Here is a 9,786-nt window from a genome sequence, read left to right as displayed (position 1 = left end):
ACACACACACACACAGCTCTTTCACTATATGATACTATTATAGACAGTCACATGCAGACATGCACCCATGATGCAGAATCACACACACACACAGCACACACATACATCCTTCCACATTCAGATGACTGTGGCTCCTCCCAGTCGTTTCTACATCCACTCTGGGCCATTATCCAGAGTTGGGGCCACCCCACCGGATCTGTGCCCAGGACACTGGACTCACACAGCGAAACACACAGAGGCAGCATTATTCTCACAACGTGACTGAAGATGTGCAAGATGACTGCATTTATTGACGTTCAGCAAGCTGCTGGTGCTTTGTGTCTGTCATCTGTAAAGGGGTTTTAGAAACTGATATCTGACTGCACAAACCTGAGGAGGTTTAATAGTCGATGAGCATGTATATTTGTGTATTTCCACATACTTACATGCACTGTGACTAATCAGATTGTATTTAGGAAAAAGGCAAGATCTGATAACTCAAACCACCATTGGTTGTGGGAACAAACAAGTGGCCACATTAAGAGAAAAATGTAAATAAAAAACAAGTAACCTTAATCTTCAATGTGTGCAAATCCAGCAGGCAGGAGACTCAGGTGTAAATATCTGCACCTTAATCATATCTAGTACCCAATCTCCATACAAAGCCTGTTCATATGCTGGAAAATACACGACAAGACTGAACAGGTTGTGAAAATATTTAGCAGCACTTACGGATTTCTCTTTTTATGCTTTGGTTTGTTTTCTTCCTCCTTGGAGGCACATAAAATTAACTTGATTCTGGGTAATGCACACTAGTCAGTGAGGGAAAAACTTCATCTGAGCCAAATGCTGCACACAGTTTAGGTCTCACTGTCACACTAGGGAGGTAATTCCTGAGTTGAATGTGATTCCCACCTGAAACAGTCTTTAGAGGGAGCTGGAACAAGATGCAACCAAAAAATAACAGCATTCTGCCTCCTGTCTGTCCGTCTGTCGCTCCAGATGGCCGGCCTGCAGGTGGGCAGGAAGATCTACACCATCAACGAGGACCTGCTGTTCCTCAGGACCTTCTCTGAGGTGGAAACCATGATCAGCCAAGCCTTCTGCATACGACGCTCCCTGCGGCTGCTGGTCGCCACCAAGGCCAAGGAGTAAGGGAACACACACAAATACACAAACGCAAATACACACACATAGAGCACACTGGTCTAACTTTTCTTTTCTCATCTAGGATTGTGAAGATCACTGACAACCCAGACAGCCTCTCCTTCAGACTCTGCGGCTCCGCCCCTCCTCATGTCCACGCTGTTAGGAAAGGTGAGTGACAGTCACAAGAAATGATTTAGTAGACAATATAGTTTTCAAAGGTAAAAGGACACCATTAGTTTGAATGCGTAATGGAAAAGTAATCCGTTGAGTGGTTTAACAGTTTACAGCTCCGAGGGAGACATAATTAAATTAATATTTCTTGAATTCAGTTATAAATGACATATATTCTGCCTATGACCCTATAACTGGTGATCTGTGAACAGATTTGTAAGAATTTGACCTTATTATTGCAGGATCAGTGCCAGTAAATGCTTTGAAAGTGTTTACAGTGTCAGAAAGACAAATAATTGTGGGTGATTTCAAGGGAAAGATGAGGTAACTCTATCCTCTAACCACCTGTTACATTCTGCTTTTAGTGAGCCTCTATTAGGTTTTTATGGCCACATGTCAGCCAGACAGCCTGTGGTCAGGGTTCAAACCCCTAATAGACCAAACTCTACTTTTCAATCACACACAGACGGGCACACACACAGTGCTCTGTGATCAGAGCTGAAAGTGCAATAGGTTACTGAAAGGACCCACTTTCGTTATACCTTCTCATCCCACATGCTCTGTCCTTACAACCTCCTAACCAGATGTCTGCACTGCCAAAACTGACTCTAAATAGAAAAATGAGAGATTTATGACCGGGTGAGGGAGGGATGAGTCCCAATGTGTAAACCAGACAGGAGTAGCAGAGGACACGGACAAAAACAGCGAGGAAAGAAGCTGCTGGTTGACTGTGATCTCATGGTTTACTTTGCTTTATTACGGCAGGGAGACTCCTCCACTTTCTCTCAGTTCCCCCCATTTCTATCCTTTCCCCCTCCCTCTTCTTTCTCTCTTTCCTAGCGTCTTGAGGAGTTTTTTCCATATGAATTCAGAGCTGTTTTTTCTGTTCCTAAATCAGTCCCCCTGTGTGGTATCCATGCATGGGTCAAGTAGCCCCGGGGTTAGGTAATTGCTGGCACCATGGGTGGAAGTGATGCCAGCACTGGTATTTTTAGGTCGGAGAGGAAGATGATGGAGGTGTTGATTGGACTTCCAGGCTGTAAAGCCATTAGTAGCTTGGGACAGCGTGTTACGGCACTGAACTGAGTAATTTTCAATTTTCCTGGAGGAACAAAAGGGCCAAGGTTATGTAAAAATAATGGAATTGAGTCCTAAATGAGATTGAGATAAAAATAGAAAATGAACTCATGTACTTTGATTTAAGTTTATTTCCTATAAACTTCAGTTTTCATGTTTTATATCCCAATATGTTATATACAGTTCCACTGTATATATACCACACTGTGACATTTGACCTCTGATCTCTTGTTGACACACTGCAGGCTGGGAGGCGGCAGGGGCGGGTCTTCAGCCCGGCCAGGTCATCCTGAAGGTCAACGGCAACAACGTGAACCGCAGTGACTACCAAGAGGTCCTGGAGCACTTCACTGCGCAGCACACACACCAGGAGCCTCTGCAAGCGGTGAGGGGACACACAAAACAAACACTGTACATGGTGTCCAGGTAGTTTTTACAGTCCTTGCGTGTGTGGTTAAAGGGTTTACCGTTCCAAGGCTCTCTCTGAGTGCTTTATTTAAACTATAAACATAGAAAAGTAGTGCCAGAAGGTAGCATTATTAGTATCAGTGGTAGCTTTGGAATTTAATTGACCAGATCATTCACCAATGTGAGACAGCACACTAAATTCACATTCTAGACAGACAACAGACCAGAGAACTTCAGTGACCTAGACATTCCAGCTCCGAGACGGTACATAAAACAGCATTAGCTTTAGTTAGAGCCATAAATAGCCACAGCAACTTAGTGTTGGCAAAAAAATGCATAACAACTTAAAGGATTTCACTGACCTTACAAATCTTTTATTTTATTTTCATCTCTGTATGATACTGAAGTTTCTTCTCTTCATCAGCGTTCTTGGCTTCAACAGTGGGTGGCCCAGTGATCTCAAAACATAAATTACTGGCTGTCACTTTGTTGCTGCAGGCCAAATGTAGTGAGAGTTGAACATTTTTCAGCTCAAGATACAATCCTGTTCAGGGTCAAAGCGTAGCCCAAAGCAACAAAGCAAACAACTTGCTTCTTTCCACTGAATTTTCATCCATTCCTGTTGCAAGGAATATTTTGGTTGAATTCTGTTTTAAAGTAGCAATGACAGTTTTATTTTTCAAATAGAGTCATAACTGGAATACTAGTATTTACACTAAGACCCATCTCTGGTTGTTTGGACATCTTTGGCTCCAGGCAGTATGTCACAGTAAGATGTCCTCCCTTCTGTATAAAGCACAATGTATTGTTTTGTTTTATTTAACTACTCTTCTGGCAAATCCCCATTGAACAGGCTCAGCTAAGCAGCCTTATTTTAGACTTGTTCCAGTAAATGTTTGTTGGTTCATCTAGCAGCCACATAGATTACCAGGATGTTGTTGTTGTGGCTGACTGCACTGTCGAGTTCGGGCCGGTGCAGTTGGACCTGGTTGCCTTGTTAGGCGAAAAGCGTCCATTCTTTCCTTCAAATTCTGCGTATAAAGTGCGTCCACATCTTTGTTTGAAAAAAACACATACTTGATATAGCTAAATAAAACAATTTCCTCATTCTTTCTCTTCTTCGCTCTCTCACGTATACCTTTCACCATATTTCTTTCTCTGCTCACTTCCTTCTTTGCTCACTTCCTCATTTTGATTCCTATAATAGTTTTTTTACACATTGCAATGATGCTTATATGTGATTATATGCTTATATAAATATGACCGTCTAACTCTATCTCATCTGTTTCCCCCAGTGTCAGTGGGTGTACCGCACATTTGAGGATGTGGAAGACCTAGAAAGAGACAGAGGTACAGGTGAGAAGGAGGAGAGCCTTTTCAGGCCTTGCCCAGTGGAGAATGATCAGGAGGAGGAGAACGGCACCAATGGAACAGGTGACACACCATTTTACATTCTCTGAAATTGTCTTTTTATTAATAAATCCATATTTTAAAATTCCGATTAAGGAGCTTTTCAAAGAGTCAGTGTGGAATTATTCAAGAGAGTATCATAATAATATTAATTGTGTATTTATTTCTGCCTGTTAAAAGCAAAACTGTTGCTACCAAAGTTCTGTTCCACCTAGGTTGCTATTTTCAAATGGGTCATAGTAACTATGTCAGTAAAAAGTTGGTTCAACAGTGTGCAGATCCTGCTATAGAAAATGACACACCCACACACTCCACAGCGTTTTCTCTCAATTCACAATGCTAAACTTCGAATCTTTTAAACAACATAAATAAAATAAATGAAATAAGAAGTGCACACACTGACGGGTGAAAATTGTGCTTACAGACCACCGTCTGGGCAGACTTTCCCTCTCCGATGATTTGCCTCTGGTCAGTATGACGGTAGATAACGTCCATCTAGAGCATGGTGTAATCTATGAATATGTCAGCACTGCCGGCATCAAGAGCCACGTCCTGGAGAAGATGGTGGAGCCCAAAGGCTGCTTCAGCCTCACAGCTAAGGTAGTTATGGAAGAATGAGGTTTGATTATCTTGAGCTCATGAGTAAGATGAAAATCTGATACTATAGAGAGAGGCTAAAGAGCAGGAGTGTCAGTCATACTTTAATTCACTGATCAGCCAGATGTTGTAATGTTTATAGCATAGAAGATCCCAACTTTGGCTGTTCACCAGTTTGTGGATCACTGATATTTGTTCAACTTGTACTATTATGACAGGATCTGAAAGCAGAAAAAGGGTTTTCTGGCCTCACTGATGGTTTCAGTTGTTAGTATTGGAAGGCTGAATGTTTAGTTAGATGAAAAAATGCACTCGCTGCTAGCAGGAATGTTTTTTTTTTACTCTGATTGTAATCAACTAAATCAAGTTTCTAAACTTTTATTGTAGGAGTCATCTGTCCTTACCAATCTTTCTTGTCGCTACAGATCCTGGAGGCATTTTCTGCCGATGACAGCCTCTTTGTTCGTAACTGCAGCCAGCTCATCTCCCAGAGCGACCGAGTAGTTACCATGCCTCAGTACGAGTTCAGACAAATCTGTGACACCAAGCTGGAGAGTATCCGACGGCGTATCAGCAGCTACCAGCAGGTACTAAGACACACTTCTACACTCCCTTGAACACATAGATATCGGACTCCATGTGAATTATCACACACAGGAATGCCCCCTACTCATTCTTATTAACTTAAAAACACTGAAACCTAAAATCCTCATTCATACCAGCATCCTAACACTGTACCACTTTATTATCTCTCTTCTTGTCAATATGCCTCTCACTGGCTCTTCCGGATGCATCAAAGTGCTCACAGCCATGTTTTCTAATGCTTTTAGAACAGCTACGAGAGGCTTTACGATGGGATGTGAAAATATTATCAAATATGCTACCTCATGGTGAAATACAGCTTATCTATACACTTGTAAAACAAGAAAATTGACGATAATACTTAGACACAAGCTCTTGTCCTTTACCTTAGTTTTCCATTCAAGACAGACCGCAAGAGCTCTCTTCAATTAACAGGAAGTCTATAATAATCATTAACCTTCATTTTGTCTACAAATATTAGAGCTGTCAGTCATGCAGCTAGTGCTTTCACTAAACTACATCTGTGTCGTGCTCCTCATTATTTTGCCCCTTTTTTACCCAGTTTGCCCTAGAGCTGAGGAACAAGGCGTGGCCCTCCTTCAGGCAAGCCGGCGTTCGCCCTCACCCACTGGGCTGCATGGACTTTGTTCCCACCAACTGCCACATCAACTTCATGCAGGTCTCCTACCCCAAGAGCACTACCACTGCCGGCAGGACTTTCAGCATCCGCTTTAGCCGCAAAAACTCCCTCTTTGGCCTGGATCCTGATCAAGGTAGCTGCGACATTTATACACACACCTCTAGCCAATAAGATTTGAACATTAGTACAATCTCTGTCACATATCCGCTGCTTAAACTAAGCTTCACTGAGATCCATCCCCTTCATGATAATATAGCTTAACCCACTTAACACCAGCTCAGTGATCATTTTGACTAATTAGCCTCCATGACCATTTAAATCCCAGCAGCACAGAGAAGGGAATTTGAACCCCAGCCTCCCACAGTAGCCATAAGTTCTCAACAAGGATTCCCATAGTAAATGAGATGAGTGGTTTGCCATTAAGACTCCATTAGCCCCAGGTCATACTCATGGTATTGACATGAGAAGTGAATGAATGATGTCAGCAAAAACGGTGCCTCAACCACAGTCTAGGAATGTATTCCATTCACTCAGTGCTGCTGCTACACAGGTCAAAGGTGAGAGAAAATGAGAGTGAGTAGAAATGTGTGTAACATCACCAAGAGGAATAAAAGGGCAAAATATTAAGAAATCCTAATAGATACAGAGAAAAGGATCCTGTCTTTTGTCTGTATGGCAGGACATTATTATGACGCAGCCTGACATTAATTAGTCTTTAGGCTTGGCTGCTGAACCCCCTCTGCTCTCAGCAAAGATGAAAATGCACTGCAGCTGTCTAGACAGCAGACAGTTAGCATCGCCTGCATTGTTTCAGGATGCCTCGTCCTCATCTTTCCTCTCAGAACCAGCTGCAAGTCAGACATCTGCCTCGCAGTTGGACTGATGAGATATTCAGCTCTGGTGCTGTTCAGTGTGCGTTCTGCTGGCTCAACCAGCCAACAGATGATGTTTTTCTAGTGACAGTCACTAGCCTTAAGTGTTGCTGTCAGAAACAGTATTAAATTACAAAGCTAATTACCTGCACTGTTCCCTAGGTTTAAAAGGTATGAGTGGAATGTACATTACATGTATAAGGCCTTTCCCATATAATTGTAATGTGCGCTGTGTACTAATGTACACACTCTGGGTTCACTGTAAGAACTTAATCTGTCTGCAGTTTTGGGATGTCTCAGGTTATTGCAGCTTAGTTTGGCATTCAACCCAAGCAAACAGTTTTGCATCCTGCGCTCGCTGTGCGTATCAGTTGCACAAGTGCCCTTTAAGAAGTTGTTTTTCATCAAGTCTAAATGGAGAGCAGACAAGATGGTTACTTTATAGGGTTTTAAACATCTGGGGTAGACATAATTGTCAGAGAGTGAAGTCTGTTTCTATCACCCACTGCAAACAAGCTGTTTATTTTCCTCTCATCTTCCTTCTCCTCTGCTGTAGCACAACTGAACCCCATGTCCCACACCCAGCACTGTGTGACCAGCATGGGAGCTCCCTCCTGGAACTGCTCTGGCTTGGAAGGGGATGAGGCAGACGGCAGCGGGGAGGTGACCGTGGACGGAGGAGGCGAGGGGTTGATGGACAGTCGGCGTGGTGGCCAAGGGGAAGGCGGGTTGAGCTTCCTGCTCAAACAGGAAGACACAGAGACCCAGGACGCCTACATTTACTTGTACAGTCGCCTGGATGTAGCTGTGAGGGAGATGAGGCAGTATGTTGCTCAGATCGATGTGTAAGTGACCGTTCTATATATATCTCTTATCTCCACCTCTCCAAAGTGTCATCTATGAAAAAAAGTGTTTACTCATATCCATTCAGAAAATATTTTCAGCTCCAACAGCTGGTGCTGTTATCAAATATTGGCATTCCATTAGTGTTTATATGTGAGTGGACTATTTTCGTAGCCTTCACAGTGACATTTAGAGATCTCTGCATAAAAAGCTAGGAGCTGTTATCCCCACATCAGCCTCCTGAGGCTGTTCGTCAGCCTCTCTTTGTCTGGCTGCCCTTTGCCTTGTTTAAAGCTGAGGATTTACAAAAGGAACATTCTTCAGGCCCAAAATATTTATGGGCCGAGCCCAGTACAGGAACAGGGAGTGAGGCCAGGATAACATCAAGAGAAAGAAACTCATATTGTGTATCTGTGCCGAGGAAGGGGTGTGACAGTGTGGATGAATAGATGAATTGAAGGCATTGATGCAGAATGTATTATAATATAAATATAGACATAGTAGCGTCTTAACATGATTTGTATGATTTAATTCCAGTATACTTTATACGTCTAAAGCTGTCAGTCGATTTTAAAATATTTAAAAATGCTAGAAATATGCCACAAAAATATACTTTACTATGTGCCAGAAATTGTAAGTAACACTACTAAGGTGACTCCTAGCTTGAACACCTTCAGCAATATTTTGTTAAAGATGCCCTCCAGACATGTATTAAGATGCTTAACACGTCTGTCCGCTGCCATACCACCAGACTTAAAGACAGTTTCTTCCCTCGGGCTGCGAGACTGATAAATTCTTCCTCAACAAAATAGGTGTTTTATTTTTGTATGACTCAATTTTGATTTTGTTTTATATCTAAATTTCATTCTATAGCCTTCTGTTTGAATATATACAATATTTACACAAAGAAGTATAATTTCCACATTCAAATCCTTAAAAGGGCATCTACCTTTACATCATTAAAAATTCAAAAATCTATGAATATGCAAATTTTGTTTATTTAGTTTTCCTGCTCGATACAAGATGTCTGCAACTTCACTGCGAGGTCCATTCTCAGTGTTTGTGCACTGGTGGCTTCAAGGTTCTACATCACAAGTTGCATACTGGACCAGGGTTGACATCCAAACTATTTGTGATGTCACAAATCACACTTGTTGGCCCTGCCCCTTAAAATCAGATCTTGAATGAGCACAGAGAAACGTTCCACTTTCAGCAGATAGAAAACTTCCTTCTATTGTCAAACTCTGCACAGACATTCAACTGTAGGAACAAGAAGAACATTGTAATTTGTGTTCAAGTCTAATTTTGGGACTAATACTCTAATAACCTCCCCCCCCTTCAGCCTCTTGTCGTCTATCACCGAACCCACGCAACTCCAAGGAGAAGGTGGGGAGCCTCCTGTTTATGAGCAGAGTCAGCCACCCTCTCTGGCCCCCTGCGAGGATGGCTGTGACCAGGACAAAGTGGAGCAAGGCGGCATTAAAAGGGTCTGCTTCAAGGTGAACGAGGACGACCAGGAGGACTCAGGTCACGACACGATGAGCTACAGGGACTCCTACAGGTAACAGTTAAAGACTGCGTCACAAATAAATAAAGCAAGTACATTTCTCCAAACTGAGACCAGTGTGGCTTTAAACCTTAAAACAATGACACTTATGATGTTTGAATTTAGTAATTCAGAATCATATTGGCATTCTCCTTTTCTCAATAGGCTGCCTAGTATAAAGCACAATTCATTGTTTATGTTGGAGAAACCTGGTATAGTAGCATCTTTACAAATCACAAACATGAGGCATGGGGACACCCTTGTCTCACACCTGGATTTCTAACTGGAAATATAAAGAATGAACAACATTCAAACTCCCTCTCTTTACTCGACAAACCCATAATGCTGCTCATTTCCCCTTTGGAGGCTAGAATTCCTTCCAGATGTTGGCATTTTACCCGAGATGGAGGGCTAAAAATGACTTCAAAATGTCTTGGTCAGATCTGGTTATGTCATTTGCTTGTTGTGAGTTAATTTGGATGTTTCTGTATTAGAGAGAGAGAGAGAGAGAG

The 9,786-nt window shown here is 42.3% G+C and overlaps 1 protein-coding gene across 1 annotated transcript in view; it reads left to right on the top strand.

Annotated features, from left to right (window-relative positions):
* prex1 (phosphatidylinositol-3,4,5-trisphosphate-dependent Rac exchange factor 1) overlaps window positions 1-9,786 on the top strand; it is a 77,009-nt gene that overhangs the window by 53,843 nt on the left and 13,380 nt on the right. Inside the window, exons 18-26 of the mRNA XM_035656448.1 lie at window positions 982-1,130; window positions 1,211-1,296; window positions 2,622-2,761; window positions 4,080-4,218; window positions 4,619-4,794; window positions 5,217-5,378; window positions 5,936-6,146; window positions 7,442-7,730; window positions 9,071-9,289. Of these exons, the coding sequence (XP_035512341.1) occupies window positions 982-1,130; window positions 1,211-1,296; window positions 2,622-2,761; window positions 4,080-4,218; window positions 4,619-4,794; window positions 5,217-5,378; window positions 5,936-6,146; window positions 7,442-7,730; window positions 9,071-9,289 (1,571 nt within the window). The remainder of the gene's footprint in view (window positions 1-981; window positions 1,131-1,210; window positions 1,297-2,621; window positions 2,762-4,079; window positions 4,219-4,618; window positions 4,795-5,216; window positions 5,379-5,935; window positions 6,147-7,441; window positions 7,731-9,070; window positions 9,290-9,786) is intronic.

The sequence above is a fragment of the Morone saxatilis genome, unplaced genomic scaffold (assembly GCF_004916995.1).
Source record: "Morone saxatilis isolate NCDOM2014 unplaced genomic scaffold, NCSU_SB_2.0 Contig15, whole genome shotgun sequence".
NCBI classification, from domain to species: Eukaryota; Metazoa; Chordata; class Actinopteri; family Moronidae; genus Morone; species Morone saxatilis.
The sequence above is the reverse complement of the archived record's forward strand: the minus strand, read 5'-3'. Positions and strand labels throughout refer to the sequence as shown.